Below are 19,163 nucleotides of genomic sequence, written 5' to 3' on the forward strand. Positions count from 1 at the left end.
GCTTGTAATTTTTTTCAAAGACGAGGAACGAAAATGAAAAGTGAGAGTTGATTCCTTCGAACACGATAAAAAGCATCCGAGGAATCCCCAGACAGACAATAGAGAGCTTAATGACGCTATATTCTTCTAGGTATACGTCCGACATATCGGGCTTTTCTAACAAATTTGCTAAGCCTAGCGACGTCTAGCTTTACACGGATTAGGTTTAACAAATAGCCTCCAGAAATCCGAAATTTATCGACGTACTATCTCCGAGTATCTTACGTCGCGCTCACTTTCTCCCCACATTTTGGGGACTAATATTATTAAAGCGAAAAGTGGGCCAATCGAGATGCTACACGCAAAAAAATTAAGACGCGGTGCCTCATCGGACGCGAAATTGGAGCAAAGAATGCAGTTTTCGCGTCGTCCATCTCCTTCGGAAATCGAGACGGAGCCGACTTTGGCATTAAGCCTAATTATTAAAACTATCTTCCATCACTATTAACCAGCCCCTTTTTTGATCTCCTTAAATATTACATTTTTTCAAGGACTTTTATAGGGGCTCTAATTAATACTCTATAATTTTCTCGTACACTTGACTTGCGGAGAGGAGAGATTACATTTGAACCGCGCGGTTACCAAGCCCGACTCTTTATTGTAATGAAGCCGTCTCTGATCGTTGATGGCCGTGAACAATGTGACAACATGGTGCATTTCAAGTTAACAAATTGGCCCTATATATCGAATATAAATTAGGATTTTAACATGGGATATTTATAAAATTAACGACGTGTCTTATAAGTTTATATGGGCGATTGTTAAGAGCATTTTTAACACCAGGGCTGATTTATATCTTCGGAAGCTTTTGAGTCTAGTCAAACCAGGACCAATTTGAAATAGCCGCGAGGTAGAAATTTAAAACGAAGGGGCCCCATAGTGGCGGGAATACACCGTCGGTTGAGGGGGAACACTTTTTCCCAGCCGAGATGTTTCTCGTATATCAATTCAAACACTAATTGCTATTGGTCAGTGGAATCATCTTTTCATCGTGACCTTCCCAAAGAGGACCCCTCTTAACCATATATAAGGACCCGAATTTGACGATGAACCTTCACTCGAAACTCCGCTCTGCCAAAGTAAATTGGAACCAAATAGACGGGAAAAGTGAAAACATGTTTAGGGTATGGTCCTTTTCGCCACTATCACTATTCCGTGTTGGATTCATTTCAACTCGCGATATTTCTTTTCTAGCTTTCTCTCGTGGCGTGTTTGGCCGTGGCCGTCTACGGCGGAAACTTACGACAAGGGTACTACAAACTCGTCAGTGTGGACAGAAGTGGAAAGTCAGCTGGATCACCTTACGTATGTTCCCCTTTCCTAATTAAAATATTGAGCCTCACGCTTTGACGTGTTAGATCCTCCATTATTACGTAGAAGCTAAGAAACATTTCGGCAAAGTAGTGTTTTTGGCATTCCGAAGTTCCCATTTAACTTTCGACAGGGTTTTCCTTAAGAGGACACAGAATTATTTGAAAAATAATTTCCCTATACTCTTGATAGAAGATCATATTCAGACATTTTTCTAGTCATATTTCCGCGAATTTAGTGATTATGTGGCCTTCAATATTACATCAGCTACAACAGCACCGGGCATCATTAGGAGTTCCTCGGGTCTATGTATGGATTCGCCCTTCACTCATAGAAAGTATTTCTGACACCCCACCTCAAAGAGTTACAATATTAACCGCTTCCTCCGATAGCTTTAGATATTTTGGTAAGTTCTCAGTTTCATCCGAGTTAAATACAAACTTAAATTTACAGAATTAAATTGGTAGTAGCGTACCTCTATAGACACAGTAAAAAATTGGATAAGCCCGAGATGGAGACGTAAACACTTAACTGGAACGAAATTCTCAACTATAAAACCATAGCCACTCACAAAAGTTAAAATTTAAGACTTACCTCTCGTATTGCAGTTCAGCCCTAGCGGGTACGGAGGTGGCTCACCACAATATTCTAAAAAGGGACCAGCTCAGGAATCAACTACCACCGCCCCTCTGCCACCAGCCACCGAGGCTCCCGCCTGGTCTCCTCCAATTCCTCAACAGATGATCATGTCGGATCCGTTCTCACCTTCATCAAAGAAACCCCAGCCTAGCTTCGAGAAACCCAAGGAAGACGAAACGGCCAAACCGTATTCTTTCGCTTACACGGCTGAAGCCGAGGACGGCTCGTCTTCGAGGAAAGAGGAATCGGATGGCTCGGGCAAAGTCACCGGCTCTTACTCCATCATGGAAGCCGATGGTCGTGTCAGGACCGTCGAGTACGTCGCTGACGAGAACGGATTCCGCGCCCAAATTATGACCAACGAACAAGGAACGGAAAGCAAAGACCCGGCGGATGTTTCGCTGCAGTCCAACGCGCCAGCAGTCGACTACAGCCAATACGAACCTAAGCCAGTCTCACCGACGTACGATCAGAAACCATACGTACCGAAACCAGTCTCACCGACGTACGATCAGAAACCAGTCTCTCCTTACGAACAGAAACCGTACGAACAGAAACCAGTCTCTCCTTACGAACAAAAGCCATACGAACAGAAACCGTACGAACAAATGTCGGTTTTCGGAGGAGGCTCTTCACAGGAGCCATTTAAGGTACTATAATTTAAGCTAAGGTTTTACAATTCACGAGGTAACTTGCGTAATATTTTTGATGGCCCCTTCCAAATTCACTGCGCAGTGTTAAATCAAAATTTTGGATGTCAAAGATCGACCAACTCTGATTTTCCCATTACACAATTAGTTGATGGAATAGTTCTTTAACGGAATAATTTAGAGCGCCCTCTGTGACGTATGACGTAATATTTGTTCTGGAAGTAGCACCCTATTAAATATAGTTAAAGCCAATAGATGTCCTTGCCTTAATCATTTTCCGGGTTTTCTGTTAAATTACTAGAGCTATACTTTTACACTGCAAAATTGTTAAAAATTTTGCTAAAATTGGTTATTGAGCACTTGAAGAAGATACAGTTATTTACACTCTACATTTATTATAGATACTAAAAAATATATACATTATTTAAATTTTAGTTTGAAAATTGAACTTTTTACAATAATATATATTATTCCATTTTAGCCGGACCCATTGCCTAGTGGCATGAAGTTTCTCTTGATTCCAATTGATTCCAGCGAAGTATCGGGTCAGAAGAGCATTGGTCAAGCTCCAGTTGGCTGGAAATAGTTTGTGCCGCTGACAACAAATTCGCGCGTCTTTCGCCTCGTCTTAAGCTAATCCAAGATCATGTTATTAGAGTAGATCGGATAAGTGTCAGGGAATACGGTTATTTTAGCGTAACTTTTCTTTAAATACTTCTAAATTAAAATATCTGGTGTTTTTAAGTATTGCTTTTGTCCTTCAAAATAATCTTACAATCTAAAGGTCATACATTGCTTTCGGTGTCAAAATAAATACCTTCATTTTCAAGGGATATTCTAAAGGCGGCTTGAAGCATGTACCGCTGAATTGTGAAATGTAGTGGAATAGGTACCCGATATACCGTTAGTCTGAAGCAAAATAAACAGGAACTGTTCTAGTGATAAAGTTAAAATACGTACCGAATGTGTGTTTCTATATGATCGAATGTAATATGTATGTCTGCGTTTGGTTTTTTTTCAATTTTATGTTTAAGATGTCACGTTGTAATTATAAACAAAAATAAACCTTATTTCAAAAATAACAAAGGACGATGAAATTTCTTGTGGATTAACGGGGGAATATTTTATGATACAGGGGGATTGTTTTAAATTAAGATTCTGTTTAAGTTTACTTTTTACGCTGGTTACCTCGATTTGTTTACATATAGTCCTTTGTTACCTATCACACGAGCCCAAACCTTAATGTTCGCGTTTCCCTGCTGCTTGGTTTTGTGTTAGTTGCAGCCAACACTACACTTTGAAGCTCTCTGGCGCTCTTTTAACTCATCGTAGGAAAATGGGAAAAAAACAGGCATACTTCTCAACTCACCCCCTACAACTCCTCAAAATTTTTACATCACCTTTTGAAACACCCTGTATATATCAAATCAAATCAGATCAAATCAAATCATTTTTATTTCAATTTCTTACATATTTTTTGCAGTAAGAGGGTCAAGTCAGCATATGACTTATAGCCCTCGATTTAGTTCCTTACATCTATGCAAAAAAACCTTTTGTATATAAAAAAAATTGAGATTGAAATTTCAATATTTTATAAACTACTGTATGTTTTATAAACTCCTGGTTTAATAATTTTTCTAACTGTTTTGTTTAAATCACTTCAAACGTTTCCATCTAGGCCATTAAATTAAAACACGTACCTGCGCAGGCTCGACACAGGTTTTTTAATGCGAAATATTCGCCAAACCGCGGATGTGTAAGCCGCATCACAGCTAATATTACTTAATATCCTAAGGGAAGAAGAATTCATCTACATATATTAGAGTCATTCCACGACAAATGCTCACAGGTTGTCAACGCTACCCCCTCAGATTTCTTTTAAAATTCGTTCTTGGTTTTTTGTTTTTGAGTAAAAGCCGATTTCCAAAATATTTTGGGCATCCGATGAAGTTTTGAAAAAATAGACATTGGAAAATTGCAAAAATGGCCTTGACTCCTGAAAGTAAATATCCTAATGAAAAATTATCCGATTTTAATTAAATAAACCTTGATTGAAAGACATTATTCTGCACATTCCATATATAATTTTATATTTTTTCATTTGATTCTTGACTATTTTATTGTAAATTAAAATCTTTGACCTTTGCTCTTAACCTAGTCTCTTTCTATTTTAATTATTTATTTCGAATTCGCTGGATGTATTTCATTATAATATGGTAAAATCCCAATATCTTATTTTTAGTTCTCGAGAAATATAATAATTTATATAACCCCATACCAAAAAAAACGAAATTTCTTTAAAATCTAAGAGTATAAACCGTTTTGATACAAAATATTTTCTCCTCTAGAATTTAAAATATAAAACTGCCATTTTAGCATTTCATAGTAAAAACCCTCAGGGAAATAAAAAACAAAGGTGGAAATATTTTTGAGTTCAAATATACAAGTAAAGGTCAGAGGTCAAACATTTTAAACTTCGTTTTAAGGGTCAAGTGGTTAAGGAAAATTAATTTTCTAAAACATAATCTGAAAACACAAGAAAATAGATTTAAAATGAGCTTCGTCACAATAAAATCGGTCAATTATTAAAAAAATTACGATGTTACATTTTTAGGGGTCAACAGGGTTCGTAAAAAATTTCCGGAATTAAATTCTCTGAAATTTCCAGGTTTTCTCTGACCAAATTGCCAAATTTTCCCTGACCATTTCTGTAGAATGGTTTGAGGTAAAAATCTTGAAAAATATTTTCTTTCAAAACTTTATTTGCCTGATTTTTTGGGGTCATTTTCAAATTCCCTTACTTTTTGGGACCATTTTCAAATTCCTTGACTTTTCCCTGACATTTTGAAATCATTTTTAAATTCCCTGACTTTTCCCTGACCTTTTGGAAACATTTTAAAATTCCCTGACTTTTCCAAGTTTTCCAGGTCGTGTACGAACACTGGTCAAGTACATTTTTGACAAATAACGGAAAATGAAATATTTTTTTGGTATGAGGTTATATAAATTACTATATTTATCGATAACTAAAAATATTCTATTATACATCCAGGGAATTAGAAATAAATAATTCAAATAAAAAAACCTATTTTAATGTCAAAGATTTTAACCTACAAGAGGTCAAGGGTTAAATGTACAAAAATTCGAAAATTATTGATGGAACACGCAGGATAATGTCTTTCATGTAATTTTTCATTCTGATATTTACTTGCCTATTTCTGGGGTCAAAGCCATTTTGGCCATTTTTTGCAATTTTTCAATGTCTAACATCTCAAAAACTATTCATCGGATGTCAATTTTTTGGAAATCGGCTTTTTTCGCAAAAACTAACCCCAAGAATTAATTTTAAAAGAAATCTGAGGGGTATGGTTGACAACCTGGGACCATTTGTCGAGGAATGATAATTGTGTCAAGAATGCCAGTAACTATTGAAATCGACTAGAAATCCTACTAGAATGCCATGTATTGGAAGCCTTCTCTTTGGTCTATGGGCTAATTTGTCTTGACGCGATTTTCTATCTAAATGCATAGTTGAGAACGTAGCCACAAGGAGGTGCAGATTTTGAATACCTACCTCTTAAAGAGAATAGAACCTCCAACGCATTCTTTATGGAAGACCCCATAAATTTCCTTTATTCCCTTCACAATCAGCGATTATCAGCGCCGCAGGTGTGAAAAGCCATGGGATGCAGCGGACAATATTGGAACCCTCGGAGGGCGACAGAAATACAATTAGAGGTTATATTCCCTTTAATGTGATCGTCAAAAATTTGGTCGCGCATAGAGATAATTTTAAGTGTTATATATTATAATTATAATTATAAGTTTTATTTGTCAATGATTTAATATTTTCATAGTTCTTAGTTTTTTGGTTTTTTTCATAGTTTTTAGTTACTTCTATGCTTTTTTGCTAGTGTTATTCGCGTGTTGATTTTTTTAAATACGTTTCAAATCCAAAAATACATTTCGAAAATAATCACCTTGGGAAAATGTGCTTTAAAAGCAAGAAAATATCCTGAGGCAGTGTAATTTTTGCACGCTCGTTTTTACATTTTAGTTCGCGAAGTAAATTCTAAAATGTTACATGTAGTTCTTTTGCATTTTTCGAAAGACTTTTAAGCTTTGTAGACAATAGCTTCCGTTTTAGCGGCAAGTTTTAACAGCGGACATGAATCTGGTTCTTTGGAGGTGCCGCTTTTCTCGTCTCTCTCGCTGACATGACCTCTTTTCAACTGTAGCGGAATTAAATCTTTCCGCCCCAAATTAGAGAGCCGTCAGAACTCTCTTTAAACGTCAATATTTATCAGTTTGGATTGACTCGCGTCTTCATTACAAGCGTTGAACCTTTGACCCGACCAGTGATGGGCACTATCAAACATTTTAATGTCTCACTTACGCCTCTCAAAAATTGAGCTCCCACTCATCTCCTATCACAAATATTTTTAATATCCCAGACTCAATTCAATTTGTTAATTAAAACCAGATGTACTCTAATAACCCTAATTAGCTCTGCGACGAACGTTTAATAACAGATATTGTTTGTATAGTACTTATACTTCTCACACAGTGGCGTAGACAATGGGGGGGGGGTTCCGGGTCCAGATCCCCTCCCTCTCTTTGCCTACCTTTGACTGTACTAAATTTCCACCTTCTCGACCCCTCTTAACATTCACATACCATTCACCCGCCATTGACGAATTTCTGGCTACGCCACTGTTCTCACATACTTAGATTGATGTGACAATGATTAGAAAATCGCTGTGGTATTTTAAAATTGCAATGAATAAAATAATAGTCAAATTAATATATTTTCTTTTAATTTTTTTAATATATTTCAATCCACCACTAATTTTAATGTAGAATTCCATGCATGTCGGATTCCAAATATTTATATTAACGGTGCTGGAGTGCTTAATAATTCTAGTCGCTTCCCGTCAGTGAGGTGACGTCCAAATTCTTGATATAAATGGAAATGGTACATCTCCCTTTGAGTCCACTTGAAGAAATAAAATTAGAACTTACTGTACTTTTTTGAGAAGCAGATTTTCATAGTAATCGATTTATAAAAGAAGGAAGTTTTAACATGATCTCATTATTTTGGCTTTTTTGAACTGTCAAACAACTCACGGGTAATCCGCATACAATAAAGGGCTCGAAAAAAACCGGTTATTCGATTTTTCGTCTGTTTTGTTAATACAGAAAATGAAATAAAATAGTCGAGCGAAAATAGAATGAAATATAAATTTAAAGAGATTGTGTCAGAATTTTCTACGTATATGAAGTTTTTACATCAGTTGTTGAAAAATATAGTAAATAAAAATATAGTTATAAAACATTTGGTATAAACATAAATATTCACGATTAATTTCAAATTTTAAAATAGAAAGATAGCGTAACTTTTTTTATCACATACTGCTACGTCATAGATAGGTTGATGTTTATTGGTTGCTACTAGAACGAGCTGGAGATAGAATTTTTAGGGGATTACAGGAGGAAATTTTACTACCATCGCTTTCGCACGCTTTAAGACCCTCATTCGATTTAAAGATGTTGTTATTATTACTGCAGGAAGGAACTGAAAAATACACTGTGGCATCCACGGTCTTCGGTGCTTTCGCTGACATCTTTCCGTAGAATATAAATATTGTTATAATGACTACGTATAAGAAATAATGATATAATTTATAAACAATACCTTGTTATCGATTTTTTCTTCAATTTCTACTTTGAAAATAATATTTTTACACGTAGCCGGCTCGTGAAGTCGTGATTCGAGAATCTCGAACCGCGTGGTCCGCGAGAAGAAAGTAAAAAAACGCGCTTACAAATCCTCTACGCGATAGTAGAAAGGAGACTACTGGAAATTCCCCGCCGCTCGAGCGCGCCGAAATGGACCAAACTCATGACGTCAACAATCTGTAAAGTTTTGACACGGCTATTGAAATACCATTATTTTACATTAAATTATAAAACTAAATACTAATTGAAAGTGCTAATATGTATATATATTCGGACTCAGGACTTAAAAATCTATCATAACGTGTAAGCCAAAGAACAAAATTTTAAATTATTCTGAGTTGGCACTATCATAAATTTGGGCAATCATGTTATTCGTCATGTTACGTTGTGATAACGTTAAAATACAAGAACACAAATCAATGTAGTAGTTGCCCAGAATTTTAACAGGGGGGATAAAAATAAGAGAGTCAATTCCCTTTCACCACTGTATATGTTGATACTAGCCGAGAAGCCCGCCTTACATGCGGGCCCTCAGCTAGTTGTGTGTTTCGAGGCGCTCCACTCGGATAATTTCCGTGGCACCCTTTTCCCCATAGTCGATCCACTGCAGATGTGATAATTACCGGGGTTCCCCCTCCCCATTTTTCCCATGTGATAATTACCGTTCCTCCACTTTTTCCCCATGTTATAATTACCGTGGTACCCACATCCCCTTTTCCCCATGTGATAATTACCGTGGTGCTCTTTTACCCATAGTAAAACCACCCCAGTAAGGCCCTTCCACTCCCCCTTTTTCCCATGTGATAATTACCGTGGTACCCCTCTCCGCTTTTCCCATGTGATAATGACCGTGGTACCCTCCCCCCTTTTCTCAATGCGATAATTTCCGTAGTACTTCCCTCCCCCTTTCCAACGCGAGAATTTCGGTGGCACCCTTTACCCCATAGTCGAACCACCGCAGTAAGGCCCTTCCTCCCCTTTTTTCCCATGTGATAATTACCGTTCCTCCTCATTTTTCCCATGTGATAATTACCGTTCCTCCCCTTTTTTCCCATGTTAAAATTACCGTGGTACCCACCTCCCCCTTTTCCTCATGTGATAGTTATCGTGGTATTCTTTTCCCCATAGTAAAACCACCCCAGTAAGGACCTTCCTCCCCCTTTTTCCCATGTAGTACCCCTCTCCGCTTTTCACATGTTATAATTTCCGTAGTATTCTCCTCCCCCTGTCCAACGCGTGAATTTCCGTGGTACCCTTTTCCCGCAAAAATAACTTTAATTCGCAGTCGTTCCGAACCTCCCTGTACCCTTTTAAACCCCCTGTATCCAATGGCTGATGCATAAAGGCCACGGGACCTAGGAGTTTTCATATTCCTAGACGGGACTAACGTACGCCGACTCCCCGAGAGACCACGGGACTTTCAACTCCCCCCCTCCCCCGTTCCCGAAACACACAGGCCTTCTGATACTACCCCCGGCGATTCCCCCCCCCCCCCCTCCGAAATTAGCGGCTGCAAATTAGACAAGTTGGCAAGCCAAAATATACCTCTCCTCGGAAGAATGGTCCCTAGTGGTATTAATTTCTCGACACGACCCCCAAAGATATCTCCGCAATTCAGAGTTATTTACAAAAAACGTATTCTCGGTTCAAACCCTGCCCGGTATAAAATTTTAATTTTAATTTAAATAATTGAGACGAAACAATCGAGTTTAATTTATTCAGAATATTATAAATTAAGTAGTTACAACAGCGAGTTAGACTTACTAAAACAATGCACAATTGAATTTAACCCTTTTTACAGTACATGTTTATCAGTTGAATATAATACTAAGCAAATTTTAATGAAAGAAATATCTACAGATAGTATTTGTATTTTTCTCGCTTACGAAATACTTGCCGCATCTTTAACGCTCATTTTATTTCAACGCTCGTAGACTTCCAGTTGACGTTGTGACACATACCGCATGAAAAAGACCAATGCCGTCCAATTTCCAATATCATATAATGATTCGCACACCCAGGAAATCATTGACTGCGTTAGAAATCGTAGATATCCAAATATCCACACCAAATATATTTACAAGAAGCAAAAACCTTACCATCAACAAAGCACAGAGAGCCACTTGACTACCCGCCAGCTCTTAAAGCAATTAACGTTAAATTATCTCCTTTGAATTAACACAACTATATATAGGTCGTTAAGAATACCCGTAAATAAATAACAAAAAAACTAACAAAGTGGACCACCCACAGGGTCTACCCTTTAACCCTCTAATCTCGGCTGACTGCGCTAAAACAAGGTTTAACCTTTAAAATTTCATTCGTAAAAAAACCAGATTAGGCCTTCATAAATTCATTAATAAAAAAAGACTTTATTACCTATTATGCCTCCGATGCGTGTCTTAATTTCAGTGAACCTAAGCAGCTATCGGTGGTTCTGTGGTAGAGCGATCGACTGCCAAGCCGAATGGTCTGGGTTCGAAACCTGGGTGGCGCATTTGTTTTTAATCAATAGAGAAACGCTAAATTAGAATTTCTTCGATGCAATAATTTCAATTTCAATTCTATTTCAATTAAACCAAAATTTCGTACTCTATTAAATACGCTTCCGATAAAGCTGAAGGTCTAATTTTCAATAAAGCGTAACAGGTGTCGGTGGTTCTGTGGTAGAACGTCCGCCTGTCCTGGGTTTAAATCCCACCCGATGCGATCGCAAATTGATACTAAGACGAATACCGTGTACAACTGGTGGAAACCCTGCCATTGGACGTTGAGAGGTAGCATTACACTCAGCACTCGGTCCGTCCCAAAGTCATTAGGAAGAAGTTGGTGAGAAAACGCCCATACAAACACAACAGACTCAACATGCACAACCATCAGAACACAAACACAACAAACTCAACACTCACAACCTACGCATAAACATTACAAAAACGTAAGCGAAAAAACACCATCCAATCCAAACCGCAAATGATTCCGTTAACGCTCACCGTCACACGGTGGTTTTGCCAACCCTTCGAGAAACTGCGTACGCAGTGATTACCCTTTGCCCCGAAAATGCGAACGCGTTCGCAGGCCTGACAGACAGACCCACAGACCCACAGACAGACACGGTGATTGTATAACCCCTCCTAGGGGACTTTTACTTTATTTAATCGTGTTCCGGAATTGAACTCGGGTCGCATCGTTACAATGCAGATAGTTTACCGCCGAGCCATTGACTTCCTGTAGGATTATAAAAAGTAAAGAAACCATTATGATAAGGCGGGTTTTTTACCTTTTAATAACGCTTAGAAAAAGGATAATTATTCAAAACTCCCGCGGAAACTATATCAAAGTAATAATATAGCGCCACCGTGTGGAGAACTATCAATCAAACCGGGTAAAAATATAATCTCTTCAATTTTTCGAACTTTAGTCAAATCTCGACGGGTCAAAAAAACACACAATAAATGTATATAAGGCCATTGTAAGGCTTGGTAAATCTGGATTTTCTTCGAATGAAAACGCACGAACACGTGTTTGATACACTGGGAGTTTATTTAGTTGGAAATGTAGTTACTAATAAGTAGTGCTCGGACTTTTTTTATTCACGAATAAATACTTTTAGCCTTAATTTAAATAGTAATATTTCAAGATGAAATAGCTGAATAAAAGAAAGTGGATACACCTAAAACTTAATAAAAACAATTATTTATTTGAATAAGTAGAATGAGTAGTAGATTAACGAAATCGTTGGTTACATAACAAGTTTATTTCTTCAATACGATGAGGAAAACAAATATCGCAATTTATGATAATGAATAAATAATTCCGAGCACTACTAAAAGGTTGTGGTTTTACATGTTTTAACCTAGGTTTTAACGACACTTTTTAAAGTAAAAAATAAATGTAAGCAGAAATATAAAGATATAAACAATACATTTAATTGTTGACGTGATTAAATTAGTAAATTTTGCGAATAGGTTTTTGTAATCGTACGCGAACATTTCAATGTTTAAATTTTTTATTTTTATTTAAAATAAGTCGCGGAAAAGGGGCGGTAACCTGGTAAATTCCTAGTGACGTAAACTACAGATAAGAACTCGAAAGGGCTCAGTTAACTTGCCCCCCACCCAAAAAAAAATTAACAAGTTGATTGAAAGGCACCCATTATACACCATTTTGCACCATCCGTAAACCATTACGTACCCCCCATGGTGTTCAGTAAGAAATTGCAATCTCAAAGGGGGGCCAACTTTATCCTAAAACTTGTTAACCAATCAAACGCACCCATAACGCACCATTATGCACCACAGTCGAATCATTACGCACCCTTATCCCTATAGCATTACATCACATATTAATTGGGGGGGCTAGGTTGACCCCAGCCCCCCCCCTTTCACCGTCTGTTTTCTAAAATTTAGGATAGATCAAAATGTAAAAATTGAGTTATTTCCTTAACTAGTATGGTGCGTAACGATTCGACTGTGGTGCATAATGGTGCGTAATGGGTGCGTTTGAATGGCACCATTTACGATGCCAATGGTGAATGGGGGGGGGCTGGGGTTAACCTAGCCCCCACTTTTTAATTCGACTGTGGTGCATAATGGTGCGTTTGATTGGTTAACAAGTTTAAGGGAAAATTGGAAGTGGGGGGGGCTCGGATAAAGTTGCCCCCCCCCTTTGAAATTTCAATTTTTACTGAACACCATGGGTGCGTAATGGTTCACTGATGGTGCAAAATGGGTGCCTTTCAATCAACTTGTTAATTTTTGAACACAGCGTTTGGGGGGGAGTAGTAAGAACATTCCAAGTGTAGAGGTTTCTGGGGTGTGAAACCCGTTTGAAAGTAAAGAGTGGACTTCCATGAAAACGTCCAAATACGAGTTTCTTAAAAAGCTCCCCGCTGAGAACAAAATTGGGATTTCCTCAAATCCGCATTTCCTACCTTCATGAAAACATAGTCGAACCACCGCAGTAAGGCACCCTACTCCTTTTACCCATGGGATAATTTCCGTGGCACCCTTATCCCCATAGTCGAATCACCGCAGTAAGGCCACCTCCCTTTTTTTCCATGTGATAATTACCGGGGTACCCCCAGTAAGGCCCTTCCTCCCCCTTTTGCCCATGTGATAATTACCGTGGTACCCACCTCCCCCTTTCCAATGCGAGAATTTTCGTGGTAAATAACTCAAACTCGCAGTCGTACCAAACCCACTGTACCCCTTTAAACCCCCTGTATACAATACCAATGGCTGATGCATAAAGGCCACGGAACTAACGTACGCCGAGAGGGCCACGGGACTTTCAAATCGGATCGACCCCGAAACCTCCCGCCCCCGCCTCCCACCTCCCCGTTTCCGAATCTCACAGGCCTTCCGAAACTACCCCATACGATATCCCCCCCCCTCTCAGGGGTGACAGATTTTGAGAAAATACATAGTCGAACCACCTCAGTAACGAAGCCAAATGCAGTCTCGGTTTCCCTCTGTTCCGCGGGTCGCTTTTTCCTCGCCGCCCCGCCTTTGGCTTCGTGACAGACTAAGTAAACATTCCTGAAAGCTCGGACTTACGACCGACGACGACCAACGTACCAAGCGCTCCTTATACTATAGATAACGGAACTTACATGAAATCTTTTTTTTTCAACCGTTTTGTTAGATTGTCTTGAAGGCCGACTAAATATCTATTCGTTTTACTCTCCTTCTACTGGAAGTTGGATGCTTCTATAGCACATGTGCTATGCAGCTAGACATTATCCAATGAAAATGCAGAGTAAGCACTGTAAACTGACTATGTAATTCGAATTTAAGTAACTTTACTTAAAATACCAATTACAGGTCTCTATTAATTTGCACATCTTGTACGCATTCTGAATAAGAGAAAGAAAATAACTAGCAAGAAATTAAGAACCAAATTCGTGTAATTAAATTTTTCAATATCCGGACTTTAATTTTTCAGTATTTTACATACACATGTATATATACAAAAGAACAAATACACGCGCGTTATCCCTCATTCCACAAAAACACGATATCAGTTTATAGGATAATATTAGTTTAGTTTACAATGGGGATATTAACTAAGTTGTTGCGGAGCATTATAAAGCTTGGTCACATTAGCGAAATGTCTGTTACTGCACTACCAGGTAGCAGCACCACAGAACCCGTCGACGCGAGCCTTACTTGAAACTCCCCATCATAAAGAACATCATGCGTAAAGACGGAAATTTAAAATTCGCTTACTGCGTAGAATACATTTAGAAAAACCGCATTTAATTTTAAATGGAATTAGAAAACATTAAATCTATCCCAATAGTAGAATTTAGAAACACACCAAAAATATATCTCTGAACAAAAAGTGTACACCTATTTTAACACAAAAGCGCGGACATGTGGCCAAGGAAAAACTATAATAAAACAATAAGAGAATAGGAAAATACGCTAAACTAAAAAAAATTAAAATTAATATAGTTTAAATAATAAATTTCTTCAAAGCATCTAAAGTTCAAGCTCGTTTGCTAGTCACCAAAATTGTTTTTATATAAAAGTGCTTTCTAGATTAGAGAGAAATGTCCCGTGCAAAAAGGAACCACTTTAGTTCCATCCGGCAGTATGTCCGTGACCACCCTGAGCACCGTCTCCGCTCACATCAACCGGTACCAAGATGAACTTCTTCTTATCAGCACCAGCTCCCTGAAAAACGTGAAGTGAAATTATAATATTTTTCTAGCGTATTACGCTTAAAGCGTGTGGTTATACCTGGTGACCGGCCTGGGAATAGCCTCCACTGTGGGAGCCTCTCTGTGCACCGTATTTGGATTGCTGTTGGCTGAAATCCACAGCTGGAGCGTCGGACTGCAAGACAACATCGGCGGGGTTTTTGCTCTCGGTTCCTTGTTCGTTGGTCATGACGTGAGCCCTGAATCCTTCGGAATCAGCGATGTATTCTACGGTTCTGACTCGTCCGTCGGCTTCTTTGATGGAGTAGGATCCGGTGACCTTTCCGTTTTCGTCAGCTTCTTCCTTTCTCGAGGACATACCATCGTCCAAATCAGCTACGTAGTTGAAAGCGTATGGCTTGGGAGTTTCATTTTCGAATTGGTTTCCGTGGCCAGATTGCTTGCCCTTAGCTTGAGAAGCCCATGGTCCGTTTCCACTTGGCTGGTGATTTCCTTGTTGGGCCCAAGGATCAGAACTTGCGGATTGAGAATAACCATTAGATTGTGGTTGCCATACGGCAGCGCTGGAGGAAGAAGCTCTCTGTTTTTGAGCCCACGGAGCCGAACCACCAGATTGCCTTCCTTGTTGCGATGACCACTGAGTGGCCCCCGCGGAGTGTTGCCTAGAGCTTCCACCAGCTTGAGCCCATGGATTTGAGGCACCAGAACGTTGACCGTTTTGCTGAGCCCATGGATCAGATCTGCCTCCTTGTTGTTGAGACCACGGAGCGTAGCCTCCACTTTGCTGGCTCGAGTGTCCTCCTCGTTGTTGAGCCCATGGGTCTGAGGCACCAGAACGTTGACCGTTTTGTTGAACCCATGGGTCTGAGGCACCAGAACGTTGACCATTTTGCTGAGCCCATGGGTCTGAGGCACCAGAACGTTGACCATTTTGCTGAACCCATGGATCAGATCTGCCACCTTGTTGTTGAGCCCATGGAGCGTGGCTTCCACTTTGCTGGCTGGATTGTCCTCCTTGTTGTTGGGCCCATGGATCTGATCCTCTCTGATAAGTGGATACATAACATAAAAGACTTGGTTCTACATCCAATGGGTTACAGTATACCAGGACAGATTAGAATTTGGTAAATAAACTTGAGCTCTCATTTATGATATTCTGACAACTAGGTAGATCCAAGTGTATAAATAAATAATTTCCTGGCGAAATATTTAACGTAATTAAAATCATTTCCTAAAAAAGGTCGTTATATTTTCCTTTCGCTAATTAGATATCATTTTTCTAACTCCTCTGTAATGGCTGTGCCCTGGGTTTTCTTTTAACCAGTTTAGTTTCAAGAATTGGAGGCCCTAGGTTACTTCTTAAAACTCAAAAGTAGTTTAAAATTACGAATTGTGCGAAATTGTTTTGGTTTAAGATTTTACCATTGCCAATTAACGCAAAATAATCGGAGAAATACCAATGGCAGATAGCTTAACATAAAAAATCTTCCACTCTAGTACTCTGAGATTTTCTAAATACCCCACTGGGAACATAGAGTGATATTTCCCGCCGCCATGTTTTACATCCAGAATAAAACGTACCCGTTGAGCAGATGGTCCGTGAGATTCTTGAGATTCGACACTCACTAGCTTGTAGACTCCGGGTTTGATGTTGCCGCAATAAACGACCAAACACAGGCTTATTACGATTGATAACTAAAAAAATACAAAATATTTCATATTTTAAAAACTTAAATTTTCCAGCCGCGGAGCAGAAACGTAAAACTAAATCGTACACGAAACATCTTGAGGGAAACTTTGCGTTGGTTCTCGAGATTTCAGTTTGGTTGTAAACTCTGCGAAGTCCGAGTTGGTTGTGAATAATTTCGAGGCGGATGGCTCCTTTTTATACCGATGTCCATCTCCTAATTTTTGGCAATAGAAGGTCAGTCTTAATCTTCAGCTGTCCTACGCTAGATTAACGGCGAAATGAGGTAGGTGAGCCTGTCGAAGATGCAGCCCCAATAATATCGTGTCCGTTGACGCCAGCCCCCCGAATCATTATTATTATTATTTAAACCCCATTAAAAGATTTCCCTCATCCGTTGGCGCTCTCCTTTCTTTCCACAAATATTACTCCAGCGGCCCACGTCTTTTATGTATTATTTTACGCAATAGCTTCCACCCATTTACCTATAGTGGCCAAAGACAGAAGAGCGCGATCCAGATAGCGAGAGTCTCTTGACGCTCCCGATGCGTTCCATTATTTATTGCCTCGAGGAACTCCGCGCTGTCGCTCTTCAATATACGAACATCAATTGATGGGTTGGGTTTGAAATTGCGAATTAAGGTAGTGAAAGGACTTCATTATTTTTTCTTCTTTTTTACGTTAGCGCCATCTTGTGACGACAAGCGCTTATATTCTGACAGCTAGAAATGGAAATTAGTTTTACAGGCTTTAAAAACGTATCTGTCTTTTTTTCTGACAGCCATGTTACTAATTGAAAACTAATATTTAGCTTTAAGAGGAGTTTCTTGTATATTTGGGCATTCTATTAATGTATTATATTGTAACTTTTATTATTAATAGTTATATTTCCTATCTTTTCTTAAGATTAACTTTTGATTTGAAGAATAAACTCAAACATTCATTAAACAGTCTCATGTACTCATGCAAATGCATAAAAGCCAACGTCTGTGCCCGACGCTGGAACCAAACGTCGGGGAGAGACGTAGACGTTCGCGTTAACGTGTGTTAATTTGTTGAAACTGTCTATTATTTCGACATAAAATTGAGCTAATTTCGCTACATCAATCGACTTAGCGGAAGATGCAATTCTTAGAGCTGGAAATATGGTAAAATGTTATTAGTCGGTGCGCAATTTCACTTAACTTGTTAACTTGTTAAACTTTAATTGATATACAAGCACCACGGTGACTTTCAGCAGTGGCCAGCTTGTTATTAATTCTTCCATATTTCTTTAATGTAGTCCTTGGAATATATTTATATACGCGTTTTTAGAAGTACAACAGCGAAGAATCGAGAGATGAAGGCTCTCGTGAGGGGGGATGGATAAACCACTTTCTCCCATTTATTGAGGAGACCGAAGAATCGAAATGAACGATACTAAAAATCGGCGCTCCATTTTTTTGAGATGAGGAGACATAGATCGGGGGAAGGAAAGAAAACGGTTCTCTTCGCCGGAACATCGCGCTTGGCCTAATTCTACATTTTTAAGTCCGTTTTCTTGAATCGCTTTAAACGTCAAGGAAAGGGAAAAATCATTCAAATCCGCGTATCTTTCATCCTCCTTTCCGATTTATGTTCAACAAAGAATTTCTACATTTTTTTTCATTTTTTTTTGTTACTCAGTAATTCCACTCGCGTCTTCGGTTAACTATAACCGTACTTCAAACCGGTTTGTAGCGAATTACGAGTTATTGTTTCAAAATTACGTATGAATATGCTCACCGCAATTATCGCTCCGTCATTAAAATATTGTTCGGTTAAGTATTATTTATTTTTAATTGAATTACTAAACGTTAAACTTAATGTCTGCTCGGGAACGCACGACCTGCTCCCATTATGAAAGCCATTCCGTGAGTTTCCGCCTTGAAACGGTTTTAAAAAATTTCGTAATACTCTACTTCGAAAAACTATTCGTTCGTTAAAAATCCAAACTTTGGTAGGGCAATCGATGTTCGCCACAATTTTGTTCGTTCGTTAACGCAGCGTTATCGTTTTTGTTTTAAATACGGTGCCATCTTGAAAAATGGCGGATCCATTCCTGAACTGTTAATGTATTATCTGATTTGTTTGAATTTTGCGTTGCTTGGCAAGACTTGATAAATGAATAAATTGTGGTAGATATCATGTTGTGTTTTAATAAGCTGTTTACATTAGGCATTTGCGTATACCACGTCACCTAGTTACAATATTTTCAACGGTAATTAGACGGGTTAAGCCACCCCTTGCAATTGTGAACTGGGAAACTTGTGGCTGAGTGTAGTCTTTATGTTCCGTCTACACGTTTTCAAGTCGATAGCTTAGCCTATCTATTTACTTTTTATGTTTCTTATAGATAACAGGTCAGTGGCGTAAATAACGGCTCGGCGGGGGCTATGGTGTGGGCACCCTTACA

General features: G+C 38.8%; 2 protein-coding genes across 2 annotated transcripts; one reads left to right on the forward strand and one right to left on the reverse strand.

Annotated features, from left to right (window-relative positions):
- Positions 1-1,059: 1,059 nt before the first annotated feature.
- LOC149942974 (uncharacterized) lies at positions 1,060-3,225 on the forward strand. Its single transcript, XM_090179569.1, has 4 exons — positions 1,060-1,163; positions 1,234-1,344; positions 1,959-2,639; positions 3,121-3,225. Exons 1-4 carry the CDS (start codon positions 1,086-1,088, stop codon positions 3,223-3,225), a joined length of 975 nt encoding a protein of 324 aa, XP_090035695.1. The 5' UTR covers positions 1,060-1,085.
- Positions 3,226-14,324: 11,099 nt separating this feature from the next.
- Positions 14,325-16,936, reverse strand: LOC149942975 (uncharacterized). Its single transcript, XM_090177846.1, has 4 exons — positions 16,818-16,936; positions 16,624-16,737; positions 15,122-16,087; positions 14,325-15,055 (listed from the first exon to the last, which is right to left on the reverse strand). Exons 1-4 carry the CDS (start codon positions 16,824-16,826, stop codon positions 14,957-14,959), a joined length of 1,188 nt encoding a protein of 395 aa, XP_090033972.1. The 5' UTR covers positions 16,827-16,936; the 3' UTR covers positions 14,325-14,956.
- Between the last annotated feature and the right edge of the window lie 2,227 nt (positions 16,937-19,163).

This window comes from Leiobunum rupestre, chromosome 6 (genome assembly GCF_980474605.1).
Source record: "Leiobunum rupestre chromosome 6, qqLeiRupe1.1.hap1, whole genome shotgun sequence".
Taxonomy (NCBI): domain Eukaryota; kingdom Metazoa; phylum Arthropoda; class Arachnida; order Opiliones; family Sclerosomatidae; genus Leiobunum; species Leiobunum rupestre.

Bases quoted from the DNA above. Each gene is read 5' to 3' on its own strand.
- LOC149942975 (XM_090177846.1), bottom strand. The intron at 16,088-16,623 runs GTACGTTTTATT...TCCACTTATCAG, and splicing joins ACGGACCATCTGCTCAACGG to AGAGGATCAGATCCATGGGC. The intron at 15,056-15,121 runs GTATAACCACAC...CACGTTTTTCAG, and splicing joins ATTCCCAGGCCGGTCACCAG to GGAGCTGGTGCTGATAAGAA.
- LOC149942974 (XM_090179569.1), top strand. From the start codon at position 1,086: ATGAACCTTCACTCGAAACTCCGCTCTGCCAAAGTAAATTGGAACCAA. The intron at 1,164-1,233 runs GTATGGTCCTTT...TTTCTTTTCTAG, and splicing joins AAAGTGAAAACATGTTTAGG to CTTTCTCTCGTGGCGTGTTT. The intron at 2,640-3,120 runs GTACTATAATTT...ATTCCATTTTAG, and splicing joins CTTCACAGGAGCCATTTAAG to CCGGACCCATTGCCTAGTGG.